Here is a 19,895-nt window from a genome sequence, read left to right on the forward strand (position 1 = left end):
AACGAAACTGCATCTGGCGGATCTGCCGGTAATTTTAAAGAAAATTGTTTGTCAAGTTACACCCCGCACGGATGTTTCTTTTTGTGATTAAGCAGTAGGAGACCCCACCTGTGTCCAGATGAATTCACGTGTTACCAATTGAAAAACAAATGTGCTAAATTTATCTTGTTTACGGCTTTTTGACGTTTGGAGGGGGGAGGGGGGGGGGGTCGCTGGATGAGGTCATTCGAAGGGACCGCGGATTAGAAAAATAAAAACAACATTTACATTAGAGAGGTACTATGTCTCTCGGTGAGATCAAGAAAAATTACTCTTAAGTTACTCTGAGATAGCGGGATAGCTTCAAAGGTGGTCATTTTTTATCGAAACAGTCATCAAAGTCATCTTACTCCCCCCAACTTCCCTCGAGTAGGGGGCTTGAAATATGACTACACGTGTCTTCTTCTCTCGCGCGTGAATGCACAGAGAATCTTTAAAAAGGGCGGAGTTAAAGGGACTAGAAAGAAAATTAAATAAAAAAAACAAAACAAAACAAAAGCTAAAACACGGAAACTCGATGGGTTATTAGCGCCAATTACCCCCCACTGTTTATGCTCAAGGAAAAAACAAATTTGATTTTTGGCACACCTCGCCGGTGTTCTTGGAAGGGAGGGGAACTCGTTACTGATAATGTCTGCCTAACGGGCATGATTTAGCGGTAGGGTACCATGAAAATTATCTGTTAGAAAAAAAAGTGGTGGAAACAGATTTCTGTTTAAGAAGGGAATTGTACTGAATATTTCTTTCTTTTCACCATCAGTCGCAATTTGTGCCAACAAAAATGTGACGAGTGGCACAACGGAAACAGCAGAGCGGTATTTTTCTCAAAGTAAAAGTAAAGAAGACAGCAGCCAGCTTTTAGGATCGATAGTCTGAAGATGTCTGTTACAACTTTTGAAATGGTTTATTAAGGAAAAAAGATTTGAATGACTTTTCGTCTTAGAGTTGTAAATCTTTTTAATATTATTTCTATAAATAAAATACAGCGGCAGGGGGTTATTTCTGTTTGCGGATAACTGCGGTTTGTAATCACAGCGAAACAAACAACTGGATGACACGTGCCATGCTTCGTGCTGATTGGTGATGACGTCATGTATTTTTGTACCAGAGTGACACGCTTGTTTTCAAGTATTTACTCAGGCTGGTTTATATATAAGTTATTCCGATGACTGGAATTTGCAGTTGCCTCGTCCATTGAATCACTTCTGTCATAATCTTCTTTGTGGCTGTATTCAATTCCTTTAGTCACTGTGATTCAAAGGTTGTAAATAAGTGTGTAGCTTCGAAGAACTGACTCGAAAGGTAAGTGAAGTTTCTACACTTCCTTTGGATCTCGTCAAGTTGTTTTTCAAACATGCTAATGAAGGGACTTGTGGGTTGAAATGCGCACGAAAACTTGTATTTAACATGATTTTCAGTAAATGGAAAAATACAATACAAGTGCTTTAAATTATAAGCTTATCTATTAACTATTATGCGTTTTAAACCTGCGTTCCTGCGTCGAATTCTTTGATAATATCATATAGCGTTAAGCTTATTTTAATTTTCCTCTGCAATGTCTTTTGTTCCGCTGTACCAATTCTTATTATAATAATACCTTTGTAAGATATTTGCCAGCAAGAATATTTTCTCTAAAGCGGTCGATTTAGCAAATACAAACGCCTGCATATCTACCAAAGTAACTGAATGTTCGATCGCCCGATTAATTCGACTAAAAATACTTCGCTCACACGGTGGTACTTACATATAAACTTATATATATTTTATCATTAATTTCACTTTTTTGAAAGAATTGTTAGGTTGTGAGCATTGCATCGATCGAAGAGTCATTTTGGGGCTGTCAGATTTAACTTTAAACAACAAACGGTTTATAATAATTATTGTCTTTACAGTTGAAGGGCACAAGTCCATGTCACGAATCTTCCATGCATCAACTTGCCCTGAAAGTCTGCGCTTTGTGACAATCATCAGAAAAATATATTTCTAAACGACATTTCATGTGCTCTTAAGGGATTTTGAGGAGGGTTGCATGTTTGTTTTTCTGACCAGCTCTCGAAACCTATTGCCATAACGTGAAATTCAATATGACAACAATGCAATAATAATAATTTTAGGGTGTGTTCGTCTGTGCTATCTTGGTACGAGCAATCAATCAATTACATTATATGGACATAAATTACAAGGTTAATCGCGCACAAGTAGGGGATGGTGGGTTGAGTTATGGTCATAAAAACAGCTGTTTTCAATGCAAATTTTTTGGAGAAAATTTAAAGTGGCTAGAAAATGTTAAAATACTTACAATTATCTGCCAATTTGCCAATTGTTCACATTCAAGAGCTGTATTGGTTATTAAGGATTTAATAACTATTGATCATTTTTCCTTTGGCTGTTGTTTATGTGACCATTGATTTCTTACTGCATAACAATTTGCTCAAATTTATTTTGTTTGTTTTAGCAGTTTTGAAATAACTTGTGTTCGAATACAGTGAAATAAGTTTCTAAAGGTTTAGTGGTAATTAACTGCTCTTAGAGAACTAGATTTTGCACAGTGTCGGTCTTCTCAGTTTAACTTGTACGACAATGAGCAATGATTATTCTCATAGTTTTCGTTAGACTTGTGTTCTATTAGTTTCTTTAAATGCAGACATTCTTAAATATTCAACTTTGACCCTCTTTGGATTAAAATCTTTGTTTCATTTGAATGTGTTTTGGAGTTTAGCCAGTATTGTGATAATTAACAGAGTGAAATGATAATAAACAAATCAGATTGCCCTTAGGGCAAGCTATTACCAAGATTTACTAGCCTGGAGCTGCGGGAAGCTTGCCTAAAATTAAGTCTATCATAAATTTTGACCAAGTGTCTGAGTGTATTGGTAAAGGTAACAACATGATTGTGAGTGCAATTTTGTGTTAATAAGCACAAGTAAATTTTTCAAAGACAGCAAAATTGCATAAGCAGAGGGAGGAAAAGGGATTCTGGCTCATTTTGAAAACAACCTAGAATTTCAAGTCAACTCATGAATTTTAACTGTGATTTCAAGTCATCCTTGAAATCAACTTTGATTTCAAACAACAGTTTTTGGGCATTTTCAAATCAAGGTTGATTTCAAGGCAACTTGAATTTTTCACCGATAAATAATATTGACAATGTGTCACTCATGAATTTTGATGAAGTTGTGAATATTATCACCTTGAACAATTCTCTTGTTGTGCCATCAGGGTGTTGATTGTCTGTGTGAAGATTTCATGCCTTTGCTATATCAGACATGATTACACCTGAATTTCACAACATCACCTGTGAAATTCAAAGTCTTTGCACATGCAAGCATGTTTCATGGTTTTATTCGACAGGATCAGCATTAATGTAGTATCTTCTTATGAGGAAGTCATGGTGTGCTTTTATTTGTTCTTCTGTCATAAGAGTGTCTATGTAAATGAGAAAATTATGACTGTCTGAGTTTAAACCTTCCTGAAAATCATCTCCATCTTGTTTTGAAAAATTGCTCCATACATAATTACCATAGCTAATTCTGCTTGCACTAAAGTTGAGAAGTGTTCTCCCATCACACTAGACAGAACAAGAGTATATTATAGCATTGCCATATCCATATTCCAGCAACAGCTGTTAATTTTCCACTTTCCTCCTTGACAAACTACCCTATTACATTTTGCGCCTGTTGGGTTTGCTTTTCTCTTGAATCCTGCTGAAGGTTTGACATCAATAGAAACATTTAATTTAAAATCTGGTTTTCTTTGTATATTATATAATTTTGTGTTTACTCAAACAACAGTGAATGGTTCTTGTGGTCCTGATTTTGGTATTGTTCCATCAACAACAACTTCTCTATCTTTTTCAAGAAAAAGAGAGAAGTTTTGAATGAATCCATTTCCAATCAAACAGTTTCTTGTATAGATTGTTGTTCCATTTAAACTTTTCTTATTTATATCTTGATAACACTTAAGACATTTAAGATTTTAAGGTTATTGATAAAAGGAAGATCAAATGCCTATTTTCATTGAAAAAGGAGAAGTATCTTCCATGCTTTACTTAGGTTGATATTTTTGGTCGGAGTGAATTTTTTTTGTATTGCATGGTTGTTCATTCCTGATTGATTGAAAGTAGTAACACTTAAGTTATTTCAATGAAGTACTTCACTGTTTGAGTTGTGGTCTGTGTGGTACCAGCACATTGCTTTTTCTGTAATGAATGTTTCAATGAAGAGACTTCTGGGAGCATATTTTGACAAAAAAGAGAATAAATGTATTGTTTCTGTTTTTTAATCAACATACTAATCTTGGTCACTGTGTCTTGGTGGTCAGTTGATTGTTCATATCTTCATCAGTTTCTTGAATTGATTCCCAGAATTGCTTGGGTCTATGAAGAAACTCATTTCTCTCTTGGTGTTTTCAAATTAATAAATTCCTTCAGGAGGCAACTCAGTTCCAGGAGGAACAATCTGAAGCTCTTCTCTGATGAAACCACACTTTGGTCCATCTTTCAGGTAATAGAGAACAGGCTCATTCTTATTCACCAGTGTTCTATCAATATCATAGACCTTCAGAGACCAGATTGGATCTGTGGCTCACCTCTGACCACCTTCCAGCTCAGCAGTAGCACAGAGATATGTCACGTTCTTTGAGGAGTTGATTCTCTTTTCCATCAAGCCAACAGGCCTTGAAAAAATCATTGAACTCTTCATTTCAACCACCTTATCCTTGATGGCATCCACAGGTTTATTTCTTGTCAATCTTGTCACCTCACAATTCAAAGCTGAAACAACTTCTGGAAGCCTCTTCACTCATTATGTCAATCTATTTCCCTCTTTGAAGTTCATCTCCTGACTGTATTGGAAAGTGAAGAGACAGTCACTGAAAGTTCAGTTGAATCGCTCAATGATTCCCTGATTTCTGTAGATGTTCACATTCCCTCTTCTTATCCTCACATCATGCATTGTGACCTCACCCATGAATTCATGCCTAGGATCAACCTGAAGAACTTTTGGCCATCTTAGTGGTCCACGCCTATAGATTGTCTGAAATGCTTTGGAGACCTCAGAAGAATCCTTTGAGCTGAGAGGTTCTGCAGCCTTGAATCTGCTTGCAACATCAACAACTGTCAATGTGTACTTGTTGACTTTCTGTGACCTTGCGGTCGCTTTGTCATGAGAAAGAAAAAGATCAGCTTGATGAACTGCATTTGGAGATTCAGCATCAAAAGTTGGTATCAGGATATGCTTCAGGGTAAATAAATCTGCCAGATGGCTTGCATCATCAGCCAAAGCTTTGTATTGTCTTCACATACTCCAGCTTCTTTAGCCAACTTCTTCACAGCAGCCAATCCCTTCCAAATGCCACTAGGGCTATAGCAGATTCTTGAAAGTTTTCTTTCCATTTTATGCACCTTGTTATACAGCTTCAAAGCAAAATGTGTCCACTAAATTCTGTTTTGCCTGCTCCTTGACTCAGTCATTAGTTGCAATCCAATTGAGGAGCTTTGTTTGATTTTTTTTATACTTCTCATAGGCCGCTTGGTACTTCTCCACAACAAGATCATGCCTCATGCACGTAATCCTTGAAAATGATCTTGATATCATTGACAGATAGTGTGTAAAAGAGAACTAATGGAATGATGTTCTCTCTGACTGCCTTTGCAATGCTTGTCATCTGTCGTATGAGGTCCCAAACGCTGATTCCCTTATGTCTTGCTCTGAATGCTTAATTCACAAGTTCATTTGTTCTCTGCTTCACATCTCTTGAAGCTGCACTATCATTGAGAATGATCAATGTATCTGTTCCCTCATGCATGTAACTGATAATCTTAAGCCCATCATCAATCTGGTCTTGGAGTAGAAACAAGATAAGTAAGTCCTTATCATTTTCTCCAAAACTGTCATATGTAATGTTGTGGATGAATGTTGGACAGAGGAGAACAGTGTAATCAGACTTTCCTTGGAAGGTGGTACTCAAAAGATTGACTAGGTATCTTGTCTTTCCTGAATTTGTAGGTCTGGCTATTAATGCATTGAATGGAATATTATCAGGATTCATATTTTTTACCATGACCATGAGCTAAAGTTGATATCCTATCTTCTCTTGTTATTCTCTTATCATCATCAGTGCTCAAAGCTATCTTGTTGATGGTCACAGTGAGCAGTGTGTCTGTGAACCTTAAGTTAACAGACACTTCTACTGGGTAGAAACACAGAGACTTTGGTTTGCACCTGTACTCAATGGAGAGCCTTGACTCTGGATATTTTAAAATGTAGCATAATTGTTGATTTGAAGTGGTATAATGTGCATGTTACAAACTAGCATAACATAGCAGAGTCAAGTGTCTTTACCCAAAGCTTCACAGGAATTGTAACTGTGTTCTGATCCCTCCATCTTGTTCCTCTTTTTAAAGACATATCCTCAAAGACAAGGACTTCTTGAACAGTATAACTATCCATTTCATATTGGAAAATGTTCTCAGTGAAACAAAAAATCTCTTACACTACAAGCACATGGAAAAGCATTGCTTAAAATTCCCAGCATGCCAGATGTAGATGAAAAAATAAAAAATGCAAAGCGTGACAGATCAAATTGTAAATGTGAAGTGGATCTCAAACCAATGTTTTCCATGTTGTGGCTGCGTACTCCAAATGATATAATTTTTCATTGTAACAGATATTCACTGTCAGTGTTCAACCAAGCCAAATTTCTGCTCTTCAGAGGCTGAAATTTAGCAGTCCAAATTTTTAATTTTAGGGCTCAGTGAGCCAAAAACATTTTCCTGTAATTTATTAACTTTATCAATAACATTCTTTCAGCTGTGGATGGAAAGGAGTCTTAGTCAGGCAATCAAGGGAAGCGCACAGACATGTTTCGCCTGTGTGTTGTTGGAAGTGGGGGAGTGGGGAAAAGCTCTTTGACAATACGTTACCTGAAGAATGAGTTCACAGAGGTAGGAAGTTGAATGTCATTTATCACTTTCTATCAGTCTTGGAATGGCTGTGAATAAGATGAATTTTAAAACATCAATTAGATTGTGTGCTATTGAAAAGTGTGCTATTGAAAAATAAGCATACTTGCTGCTTTTTGTTCAAGAAACTATCTATGGCCCCTTCCACTTAATAAGTAGATTCCATGTTGCTGTTTTTCATTAGTTCAGCAATGGATCAAAGAAGACTTCAAAATGTGTTAAGAACAAAAAATTTAGCACATGGAGTGCAGCTAAGTGTGCCACTAATGTTCTTAGTACATTTTGATGTGTTCTGTGCTCTATTACTGTACAGACCTGTAGCAATGTTTTTTCTTGTGCAGAAAAGAAAATTCAGCCTTATCAGAGCACACATGCCTAACTAACCTTACAATTGAGTGGGATAAGTCTAAAGTTATCACCACTAATCAGCATTACCACCAGTGCCTTTGTTTGGAAGCTTGGCATATTAACTCTGCCAACACTCCTTTAAATCATGTTGATAGTGGCTTACTTACTGATGCCTATTTACACCTTGTCAAAAAAAGGCAGCTAATTAGTTATAATAGAAAAGGACTTCTTGTTGCAGCATGTAGATCACACTTGATGAAGGCACTACAGGAGTGTGGAAATTTTGGGTTTATGAATTGTAACTTCTTCGGTTACATTCACTAAATCTTTAAACCAGAGTAGCATCAAACCATGTCTGGATTCTCTTTGTTTTATGTAGTAAAAAAGCAAGATAATGTTCATGATGATGTCATGTATGCATCTGTCCTCTTTAAGATCATAAGGAAGAACAAAAAGTCTGATCTGCAACTTTTTCCCCTCACAGCAAAATAGGAAAATGCTAAGTTTCCAAGGATACAGTAATTCCTGGACACAATTGATCTCGTTTAGAGTCTATGAAAGCATACAAAACAAATGAGGGCTGTGGGCTGAATTACAAGAGGAAAATAATTTGACTTTCAAGTTAACCCCTTACACCCTAACATCAGTATCCATATTCTCAATTCTCTGCTCTATACATTTCTTTTAGTACTGACAATGAGAATTTGTTGTACAACCAAAGCTTCTTTGGGTGGTGATCATTTCCTTTATTCTCATGATCTCAGCAAATGATACAGCCACATTGCTGTGAGGAGAAATTAGATGCTGGTCACTCTCAGAGTTTAAAGGGTTAATTACTTGCTGGTAACTAGCATTGAAAATCTGGTTTCTAACAATCATTACTCAGTCGTATTAGCAATCAGCTGGTTGCACATTCCCACCTTGAGGAAAGGTGAATATGATAAAGCCAACCAAAGATTAATGAGGAAAAAAGAATGACAAGTTTTTTCATAATTACTAAAACAGTAACTTTTGTTAGCATGTAGTATTACAAGTAAATCTAACTTTTCACTTATTTTATTTTTCCCCTTCTAGTACTATGACCCCACATTAGGTAAGTTGGATTATTAAAAAATTATTGGATTAACCCTTTATATCCAAACATCAGTATGCATATTCTCCATACTGTTCTCTATACATTGTCTAATGTGCTGGTTAGGAGAATTTGTGTAACAATCGAGAGTTTCTTTAGTTGGTGATCATTCACTTTATTCTCATGACCTTAATGTTTGATTCAGGGGTGATATTGTAAGGAGAAATTAGATCCTAGTCACTCCCAGGGATTAAAGGATTAATGTTATTATCTGAGCAACTGTGTACCTGCCCCTCCCTAAAACCATCATTAACCCAAACTTGTTATCAGTTGTCTGTTGTTGTGTTAGGGAAGGGGTGGGTGCACAGTTTCTTGGATACTGTTATTGATTCAAATTATTTTACAAGGCTAGGAGTGATACCAAGAATTACCATTTGAAGTGTATGTAATAAATATTATTCTCCCTGTTTTCATGTGCGGCTGATGATCAGAGGAGACATACAGAAAGGAGGTATGCATAGCAGAGTTATGAACTTAGAGAAATTGCCATTAGTTAGAGCAACATCCAATCCTACTAAAGTGGCAAGACTCTTGGTGCTTCTGTGCTTAAAAAAAATAAGGCTAGGCTTTAGGTTTGTATATCACTTTGACTTTTCAAACTTCTCTAAGGATAAGAGCAATCATACTTTGAACAAGAGGCTGCTGTGACCTTCACTTGGGCTATGTTTACTTTAGAGGGTAGTAAATGGCTTATTCTTGTATCCAAGGGCCAGGAAGTTTAAGATTGTGTGACCCTTATAATCATAGGAATGTTGGAAGTGCCTTTTTGGAAGACATGCAATAACAGTAGCATGATTTTAGACTTGGGCTTTTCCTCAGGAAGCCCAAGTTATTATTTTAGCTCACTGTCCATTTTCCCTCTTTCCAAACCTAGATTGAATATAATGGAAAGCTCTATGATGTGGAGATAGTAGACACTGCGGGCCAAGAAGAGTTTAGTTCTTTCCGCGATTCATCAGTTGCAACTGGGGATGCATTCTTGGTACTATTTGCCATAAATTCCACATCAAGTTGGCATGAACTGAAGGATCTACGAAGCAAGATTATTCAGGATAGGCAGTTGAGTTCCACTATACCCATGGTCTTAGTGGCTAATAAGTTGGTGAGTTACAGTCTTTTCCCATGCACCCTAACATCAGTATACATATTCGCTATATTGTTCTCTAGACATTTCTTTAGGAGCTGACAAGGAGAATTTGCTTAACAATCAAGAGTTTCTTTAGTTAGTAATCATTTCCTTTATTCTCATGACCTTAATGTGTGATTCAGGGACGACATTTTAAGGAGAAATTAGATGCTAGTCACTCTTGAGGTCAAAGGGTTAAGCACAACAAATAAAAGAAATCTTTAAACCAGTAGAGCAAACCTTGTACGTGTTGAATTTTCAAGTATTGTGTGTTTCCAGAAAATATCCATACCCCCACCACGGAGGGAATTGGAAATTCCAGAGGGGTGGGGGGGTCAAAGTCCCAGGAAATTCCAGAGGGGATGGGGGGTAAGAGGCGAAATTTTCGTCCAGAGGGTAGGAAGTCGATCGACTTTCTTCGTATGTCAATTGGCGCCTTTTACCTACTTTAGTGGGACGTTCTGAAGTTTAAGTTGTTAAATTACGATGCTTCTAACAGTTCTGCAGCAAAAGAAAGTTTTCTTTTATCCTTGTAGCGCTTTGGAACATAAATAACATCAAATAAAGAAGAGAATCACTTTGTTTTTCGAACGGAGCCGCCATTACTCGTTACCAGTCTCCAAAGATTACAACCAACAGGAGTGGTTACCTAGGGATTTTCCTCGGTCATAACACGTTTCGCGTTCGTAAAATTTACAAATAACTGTCTCGGTCTCGCAAAAAAAAAAAAAAACGCTGGTCTTGCCGTCTCGCAAAGTTTCGCATAAATTTACCATTTACTACCCCTTATTGACTCCAGCCATCTATTAATTTTGATCTGCACTGAGCTTAATTCCGTTGCATCATAATGTGTAGGAGACTTGACGATTTCTTTATGGCTTACTTGCTTGCGATGTTACAATGAATGATAAGTACAGTCGTACCGTAGTAGAAAACAGTTGATAGTAACATTGAGAAACATTAGGATCCAGGGCTTTGTATATATGCGCGTGGGACTGGTAACTAGCCAAGGTTTGTTAATATGCACAATCGGATGAAATTATCGACCCGCTGTTAACAAGAATCAATGCTTGTGTGAAGAAATTTTACATTAGAGGCTGGAATTTGGAAAGATGAGTTCAAAATAACTTACTGCTGACTCGGTTTTCTCTTTTGCTCTCTTATTTATGACACAATTTTGTACAAATTTACGTTGCTCAATGTGATTTCGAACATTTCCATTTCAAGTGCACGCAATTTTCTCAGTACATTGAACAAACTTAACAGTTCAAAAGTGTTTTGTTGCGACTTGTACAGTTTTTTTCTCCTTTCGTGTACTGAGAATACTGTGTTAAATGTTTAAGGATAAGTATTGTATTTAAAAATAAAGCAAACATTAAGTTTAAGCTAGTTAGCGACGTTTACCTTGCGCGTGTACGCCATCTCTCGAATATACACGCGACAAAATCACACGTCCCTCTTGTTTGTTGTTTGCTACGAGAAAAAAATATATTTCCAGGGGGTATAGGGGGTGGTAGAAAATTCTTTGGAAATTCCAGAGGGGTGGGGGGGCTACCACTGCTACCCCAAAATGGAAAATCCGAAGGGGTGGGGCAGTCCTATATGAAATTCCCTCCGTGGTGGGGGTATGGATATTTTCTGGAAACACACATTCAAAAATGATTTTAGGCAGTAATAAGGGGTACTGCAAGTGGTAAATTTACTGGTTACCACCTGAAAAGGAGAACACTGGAGTTGGGTATACACTATTTGTCTCATACACATGCATTAACAGAATACTGAGTCTGCATTGTAAGTTATGGGCTTAGTTTTATCCCCTTTGATTGCGATGGCACAAACGCAAACAATGCTTGCTTTAAACCAGTGGGGAAAACTTACCCCACAAACAAAGGAGTCAATTTCTCTTTTTTACCACCATTTGCTAAATCCATGTAACTATATAACATGGAGGTCTTCTGTAGGTGTTAGAATGTTTCCTGTTTAATTCATTTAGCACTATTGGTTCTATTTGATGTCTTTCAAGATTGATGATTTGCAGCAAATTGATTTCCTTATTTGCTGTCACAGGATCTAGATGGTGAACGCGAAGTGACAAAGGATGAAGTGTTGGAATATTGCAATTCAGCTGAAGTCAATATTCCATTAATTGAAACGTCAGCTAAGGTTTGTCCGTAATTAACCTTTAAACTCCCAAGATCTGATTTTCAATTCTCCCATCTAGCTTCTGCACATTTCCTTGCTAATTACTTACCATAATTTGTTGTTAGATCAAGGTAACAAATTCTACTTGAAGAGTTTGAATATTCTCATTACCTGTTTGTTGGATAATAAAGAGATATTGTAGGGAGAAGTTACATGTTATCACTTCTGGGAGTGAAAGGGTTAATCTTGGGGAGTTCACTCATTTTACACCCAACCCCTCACTCACTCCCAAGATCTCAGCATGTCTTCCATACATTTCTTTAAGTGTTAGTTCAGAGAATTTGGTGTTGAATCAAATAGATATTTGTGTCACTTCTCATCAGCCTTCTGATTGATAATGTTATGATATCGTACTCTTTGAAGTGAAGAGTTAAACCCTTTCACTCTCAGAAGTGCTCAATGTCTAACTTCTCTCCATAATATCCATACATGATCCAGCAAACAGGTAATGAGAATATTCAGAGTTCTTAGGTAGAAGTTGTTGTCTTGATCCAACATCAAATTCTCATTACTTATTTACAAGGAAATGTGTGACAGCTAGAGGGGAGAATTAACATTCAGATCTCGGGAATTAAATTGTTAAGCATAAACAAACTCTACCATTTTATCTGGGACTCAGAACCAATCTTATGCTATGAAAGGGGGTGTGGCTCTTTAGAAAAGGGGTCTGGGGTTATCTTTGAGGCATGACTAGTCTGAAATATTTAGAGGGGGCTGATTATGAAATTAATGCATAGGTTAGTTATTCTGAATTATCTTTGATGGGAATCTAATGGAGGGGGGGTCAATTATTTGAAATTTGATGCCCTGGAAGAGGCTTACCAGAGTTTTTTGGGGTGATTAATCCTTAACACTGTAACATCAGTATACAAATTCTCCATACTATTCTCTGTACATTCCCTATGGTATTACAAGAAGACTTTGTTTAACAATCAAGTACCTCATGGGTTTGTCATCATTTCCTTCATTCTCCTAACCTTATTGTTTGATTCAGGGGTGATACTGTTGGGAGAGAGTAGATTCTTATCACTTTGAGGGGTGAAAGGGTCTATAAGGAAATTTGTGGCAGCTAAGAGAAAAGTTGTTAACCAGATTCTCAGAGTTTAAAGTTAAAATATAAATTAAATCATTGTTTTTTTTGTATTGTTTTTTTTAGACTGGCCTTAATGTTGAGGAATCATTTCAACTTATGATGCAGCAGATTCAAAGAATTCAACCAGCACTTTTAGAAAGAACAGTACCCAAAAATCATGCAAACAAACCACAGAAAAAAGATAATTGTGTTCTACTCTAGGATTAGTAGATAATAAGATTTAATTTTCGCAGCTGAACAGGAAGTGGAAAAAAAAAAGATTTTGATATTAAAACAGTTGCTGACAAGGAGGACCTTTGTTATTACAGAATACCTGTTCAACTTTCTGTGGGTCGGTTTGGAATGGGAACACATACCAACAGCTTTACCATACTTAGCTTACCGCAAGTGTTTTCAATTACAGTGTTTCAATCCCTTGAAGTTTTGGACAGAAAGCAGAAATAATGCAGGAGATTTGCGTTAAAGCTGGTTGTTTTGTGTAATTTGGCAAGAAAAAGAATGTAGCTCCCAGCCTTACAACATAAATTTGTAGCTGTAACAGTATTTTGACTTTTATGTGGCTTAAAAAAAGTGAAGAATATGTGGACATTTTATGGCCAGTGTATGGTGACACGTGACCACTATTTGGAATGAATAAAAAAATTCTGGTGTTTCAGTCTGATTGTGATATGATAACCCTTTCATTTCATAAGTGATGTATATGCAACTTCTCATTTTCTTATTAATCATATTTTAAGTAAAAAGAGGATGAGAATGTGGAAAATGATCAGCTTGAAAACTTTGACATAACTCTTTACACCCTAAAATCAGTGTGCATATTCTCCGTATTGTTCTTAATACATATCCTAAGTGGCTGACAAGGAGAATTTGTTTAACAATCAAGAGCTTCTTCAGTCTGTGATCCTTTCCTTCATTCTCATGTCCGTTATGTTTGATTCAGCTGTGATATTGTAAGGAGAAATAAGATGACTATCACTCTATGGGCTCAAAGAGTTAGGAAACCTGTATTACTTGCTGAAGAGTATTACTTCTCACATGATAGGTGTGTAAGGGATGATTTTAAGGTTAATACAAACTGTTGATATCCGTTGCAAGAGAAACTTTCCATTGTCAAAGTCATGCTCCTGATTTGTGTGGCTTTCTTGGAATTAATTTTTTTTGTCACTTTGGGAGGTTGTTTCAAATTGCTCCAATAACTCTGACATGCTCTACATGGATCCTTCATGAAAACCATCACAAGATTTGAAGGGTTACAGGGAATTAAGCTGATCAGGACTTTGATGCAAAAACTAATTCTCCTTGAGTTTTCACATGAAATACAGGCTAATTTGGAAGGAGAATATCACAGTCAATCAGAAGTCACATGCAGTTCTCACTTGCATCCCCTTAACTGATTCCCTACACCCCTTAACCCTTTCCTTCTTGGCATTAGTATGCATATTTTCCATACTGTTTCCTAAACATTCCCTAAGGTGCTGATGAGGAGAATTTGATTCATAATCCATAGCTTTTCTAGTTGGTAACCATTTCCTTTATTCTCATGACCTTACTCTTTCATTCAGGGGTGATATTATAAGGAGAAATTTGATGCTAGTCACTCTTAGGTATTTAAGGGTTAACTCCACACAATTTAGACTTTGGAGGGGGCTCTTGAGCTAAATTAGAAATAAGGGGAGAGAGGCATTTTTCTGTTTTCTGTGCACAGTATTTGATAAGTTATGACAAATACTGTTCTTGACCTGACCTATTAAAACTATCCACCTATGTCATTTGGCTGTGGCAATATGGCGAAAAACAAAGTGGGGGTACTTGGGAGGTACACACTTTTGGGCGGTCATGACCCTTAGAACTTCAAAAACTAATTGTTGTATAACTTCGAGAAATGCAAAATATTATCCAGCAAACAAGATGAAAAAATTAGGATGCCTTAAATTATGCAGGCATTATTAACAACTTTGATCTTAATTCATCGGACCCTAATGATACTATTTAAGCTGATTAGCAGTTTCAAAAGCTCAAACAACATTTTTACCCCAGTTCTATTAGTATGTCGGTACATAGAATTGCGGTCGTTCCGCCCGACGAACAAACAGTGCATTAAATTAGAGAGATTCAGCTGTTATTCCATTTTTTAATTTCTTTTAGTAATGTTTGTAGATATTTGTTGACCGTGTTATCAAAACAACAGCTTATTCAACCACTGGGATATTTCACTTCTTCGGAACTTCTGCGATCGAAAGCGAAATCATTTTTTATGTAATAGACGCTACGAGGCCAAATATTTGAGGCAAAAAGTCAGTTGTGATGTCAGTATACAACTAAAAAAATATTACACCACTCATATTGTATTTCGTAACAAAAACTCATAAAACACTAGTTTTATTTTATGATACCATTTTTAAAGAAATCTACACAACTCATAGATAAGACGATATATACATCAGGCGCAATGACTTCGAAGTTCGGGCGGAATGACCGGATACCGGTACATAGTATAATAGTTCGGCCGAACGAGTAGTTTATTAACGGAAAATCATTCGACCAAAAAGCTTGAGCAAGAAAACGAGCATAGATGACACTGTGTTTCTCAGTTGGATAGGACTTTTTGCGAATGTGGTGGCTCCTAAAAGAGCCGTTTTTGGTGAAGAGTTGATGTCTTCCGGTTTCTACTTCTTGGCGGACTTCTTTGGAGATTTCACTGCCTTTTTGGCGGGCTTTTTAGCTGCGGGCTTCTTTGCTGCAGGCTTCTTTGCTGCAGGCTTCTTTGCTGCGGGCTTTTTAGCAGCTGGTTTTTTAGCGGTTGGTTTCTTCGCTGCTGGCTTTTTAGCTGCAGGTTTCTTCGCCGCTGCCTTTTTGGCCGCGGGTTTCTTTGCAACCTTCTTCGCCGCTGGTTTCTTTGCTGCTTTCTTAGCGGCGGGCTTCTTTGGTTTGGCAGCAGGCTTCTTCTTTGCAGCTGGCTTTTTCTTCGGCTTCTTCTCTTCCTTTGGTAGCTTGAAAGAACCAGAAGCACCGACTCCCTTAGTGTGAAGAAGCTTACCACTAGCAGCACCCCTCTTCAAAGCCATCTTCAGGTGTGGACCGATCTCACCAACCTTGTAGTTAGCCTTGATATACTTCTCGATGGCTTGGCGCGATGAACCGTTTCGTTCTTTCAACGCTAAGATCGCAGCTTTGATCATATCTATATAAGGTGGATGTTCGGCAGGCTTTTTCTCGGCCGGCTTCTTCGTCTTTGCCTCGGACATGGTTTCGAATCGAGTGTCTCAGTAATACTAGTAAATCGATGACCGATAGAGGTTCGCCGCGATCTATATGTGTTAAATGCGGACCGCCGAGAAAACAAATGCGAACAACATGGCGTCGTGTAATTTTGTGCTAGTTCACTTCACGTTTTGGTCCATGAGATGGTATTTTATCGTTATTATTGTAATCACGATCTTAAAAAGATAACTTTTATATCCATTTAAGAAGTTCGTGTTAAACATATTTCATTAAAGACCCGCTAAGTATGTTATTTTCAGCGAAAAAAGTACAACAACACGAAGATTTTTGAAAACATTTCGTTAATAGAGCCTAATAACATCCGTATTGAGCGTTGTTTTCCATAAAATAGATCATTTTAAGAAAGAAGAACTCCCTTACAATCAATTTTTACCCTTAAATCGCACTGATCTACAATTTCCCATGGATAAATGGCATTTATATATGAACAACAAAGACAAAGACAGATCAGTCTTCTCTTTGCCTCTGTTTTCCGCGTGAAAGATTTTCATATCCAACCAACTATTCAAAATGAAATGTGAAAACAGGGAAATTTTGGGTTTATTTGATTCATTGAGGAAACTTAATGAAGGATTTCTTGTAAAATACTATGAATTTTGGAGAATTGGCGTGCCAGGACCGATCTGTTCGTCTGAAATAACTTCAATATTTAAGTTTATCAATCGGCCATCATGCCGCTCTCTCTTATTGTGTTCGCGTCTCAGTGATTTATTCGCTGTTAAGTCCTGAACTAAAACAGTGAAAATATGTAACTTTGGAAATTTTGAGAAATTAAAAGAAATAAGTTGGGAACTGAAACGACCACAGCAAGATTTCAAGAAGTTACGACTATTTCGAAGCCAAACACAATCCCACAACACGTGGCCTCTGAATACGAAAAACCTAGGTAAACTTTAATATGCCCATCGATCCACTCAGCTATAACTATAAAATTTACGATCTTACAACAGAGAAAAAACATTGGATAATTAAAAGCCACAAGGTTGAAAATTCTACTCGTTCGTCATTCAAGGCAAAATGCGCGCAAAATCTTCCTACGTAAGTGAGTCAATTTTGCCACAAGGGAGTAAGAGCCGAGAGAAAGATTTATCGCGAATGCTATATTTCTTTTCGCATTTATATTTCTCACGAATATAAACAGTAGTAGCTGAGGTGTTCGTTAATAAACTACATGTTAAAGACAATCCTTTATAGACTCGAGGAGAGCCCTAAATTAACCACTTCGATCTCGCGCACTCCTCTGCTTTTTGTGACAGTTTTTGTTAGCTAGGCGGCTAGTTTTGGCAGTAGAGCATATTCCGTTAGAGCGTGAAAAGTGATTGAATTCTCCAGGCGGACAACTTTTAAAATAATGGGTTTTGAAGCACATTCCAAGTAATCTAGATATTGACGGTTATTGCATGGCAAATGTGATTGTGATCGCCTTTTTTTTCCATTGAATGTAGTAATTTCAGGTCTCGTAAGCAGGGTCATATAAATTATATATGCCGGCATAATTTTGGCCATTATGCTACCTGCTTATAGTCAGAGCATCGAAGATATCGCCGGCTTATTGACTGAACTTCTTAAAATTTCTTTGATGTTACGGTTCAAGAGATAAATAGTGCAGGCTGAATACTGTTAAAAGTGTGCCTGTTTTTCTTTCTTACGCTTTAGAGATTTGAAACAAGAAGCTTGTGTTATGAACTTCTCTCGACCTTTGTAAGCCTTTAATTTTTGGCAAGTATCACCTGTTGATGGAAGAGAAGTCTGAGGAAATCTTTTAAGCTATTATTTATCATAGTGAACAAGATGAAACTTTCATTATAATTCTGTAATTTCAGAGGTGACGCTCATAAGCATCCTATATCCAAATTTACGAGCAAAGCATATCTGACCCTTCGATATCAGTTGTTGCCTATATTTTATAAACTTTATTGGTCATTGCTTTTATTCATGTGGTGGCTCCTATAGGAGCCGTTTGTTTTGTGGAGGTTCTTCACTTAAGCTCGTTCTCCGCGGATTCGGCGGGCCAACTGAATGTCCTTGGGCATGATCGTGACACGCTTGGCGTGGATGGCGCACAAGTTGGTGTCTTCAAACAGACCAACAAGGTAAGCCTCGCTAGCTTCTTGAAGGGCCATCACAGCCGAGCTTTGGAAACGCAGATCTGTCTTGAAATCTTGAGCGATTTCTCGCACAAGACGCTGGAAGGGCAGCTTGCGGATCAACAGCTCGGTGGATTTCTGGTATCGACGGATCTCACGAAGAGCGACCGTACCAGGCCTGTAGCGATGAGGTTTCTTGACTCCACCAGTAGCAGGAGCGCTCTTACGAGCTGCCTTAGTGGCGAGCTGTTTACGTGGAGCTTTTCCACCAGTTGATTTTCGTGCAGTTTGCTTGGTACGAGCCATGTTTCCAACGGTTTCGAGAAAGATAACCGAAGTTTGAAGAGTAATATATTTATATCTGGCGGGCTTCTTTCTGATTGGTTCAAAATTAAGATGTTTGATTGGCTAAATCCAGCAACCCTGAATAATTTCATAGATCTGTGGTCGCATTTGGATCCAAATTTATGATGATGTATTTTTTTTCCAGCTTTATTCGTACTATCCTGACATAAGACTTACAAATGGCAAAATATTTTGGAACATTTGTTACTTGAGATTTGATTTTGGAATTACCAGTGGAAAAGAACATTTCTGTTTTCCATAAAGTAAGTCCTGTGCTTCTAGTGTGGATTTATTGTAATGTATGGTAATAAAACTGTATCTATATACAAGCTCTTAACCAATGAGAATACTCATGGCTGTCTTGTTTTCTACGAGGTCATCCGTCTGTGTATATAAAGCCCATGGTTTACAGCAGTAACATATTTCAGTTATAGTTGAATCCACTGACATGTCTGGTCGCGGTAAAGGAGGTAAAGGTCTCGGAAAAGGAGGCGCCAAGCGTCATCGAAAAATCCTTCGTGATAACATTCAAGGTATCACCAAGCCAGCCATCCGTCGTCTTGCTCGCCGAGGCGGTGTAAAGCGAATCTCTGGCCTGATCTACGAGGAGACCCGTGGTGTTCTTAAAGTTTTCCTTGAGAACGTGATCCGTGATGCTGTGACATACACCGAGCACGCCAAGAGAAAGACTGTGACAGCCATGGATGTGGTGTACGCTCTGAAGAGACAAGGCCGCACTCTGTACGGATTCGGTGGTTAGACAGACCCTTCTGAAACAAAACAAACGGCTCCTTTAGGAGCCACCAAATCTTATAAAAGTCTTGACCAATAAAACTTAAATAGTTAATTCCCGCCTCTTGAAAGTAACATCTTAGGTCATCTTACTCTTGGCGATAGTAAGCTACACAACTTCTTCGGCTGTCACACTCTCTCCACCTCTTCACGCTCGCGCACAACTCAACAGTTTGCCACGAAGCTGCGCGTAAACGTATTTGATAGTATTTACTGCGAACCTCAATTGCACTCTTGAAGAATATGAAGAAAATTTATTTTTAAAAGAGGGTTAAATGTTGTTTGGTGAGTGTTAGCGTCTTATCATTGGGAAAAATTTGCATATCGGGTTTTGGCGCAATTTCTAGAGTGATCAATTGCCCATGACGACCGTTCAGAAAGATGCCTTCACGCACGAAGCGTTGATCCCATTTTATCTTATTGAAAAATAAAAGCTGACTAAACACTATATTTCACGCTGATGAAATAACTTTCATGAAAAAAAAGGA

General features: G+C 37.6%; 4 protein-coding genes across 4 annotated transcripts; 2 read left to right on the forward strand and 2 right to left on the reverse strand.

Moving 5' to 3' along the window:
* Positions 1–1,121: 1,121 nt before the first annotated feature.
* LOC113671718 (ras-like protein rasD) lies at positions 1,122–13,556 on the forward strand. The gene is made up of 7 exons (XM_089186938.1): positions 1,122–1,341; positions 6,849–6,982; positions 8,423–8,441; positions 8,912–8,931; positions 9,355–9,582; positions 11,674–11,769; positions 12,965–13,556. Exons 2-7 carry the CDS (start codon positions 6,899–6,901, stop codon positions 13,100–13,102), a joined length of 585 nt encoding a protein of 194 aa, XP_089043064.1. The 5' UTR covers positions 1,122–1,341; positions 6,849–6,898; the 3' UTR covers positions 13,103–13,556.
* A 1,447-nt stretch (positions 13,557–15,003) lies between these two features.
* Positions 15,004–16,182, reverse strand: LOC113671725 (histone H1-like). Its single transcript, XM_027187974.2, has one exon. The coding sequence runs from the start codon at positions 16,144–16,146 to the stop codon at positions 15,568–15,570; it is 579 nt and encodes a 192-aa protein (XP_027043775.2). The 5' UTR covers positions 16,147–16,182; the 3' UTR covers positions 15,004–15,567.
* Positions 16,183–17,970: 1,788 nt separating this feature from the next.
* LOC113671727 (histone H3) lies at positions 17,971–18,576 on the reverse strand. Its single transcript, XM_027187976.2, has one exon. It carries the CDS (start codon positions 18,574–18,576, stop codon positions 18,166–18,168), a length of 411 nt encoding a protein of 136 aa, XP_027043777.1. The 3' UTR covers positions 17,971–18,165.
* A 487-nt stretch (positions 18,577–19,063) lies between these two features.
* On the forward strand, positions 19,064–19,853 carry LOC149037146 (histone H4). The gene has a single exon (XM_089186948.1). The coding sequence runs from the start codon at positions 19,064–19,066 to the stop codon at positions 19,373–19,375; it is 312 nt and encodes a 103-aa protein (XP_089043074.1). The 3' UTR covers positions 19,376–19,853.
* Positions 19,854–19,895: the final 42 nt, after the last annotated feature.

This window comes from Pocillopora damicornis, chromosome 11 (assembly GCF_964200805.1).
Source record: "Pocillopora damicornis chromosome 11, jaPocDami1.2, whole genome shotgun sequence".
Lineage (NCBI taxonomy): Eukaryota > Metazoa > Cnidaria > Anthozoa > Scleractinia > Pocilloporidae > Pocillopora > Pocillopora damicornis.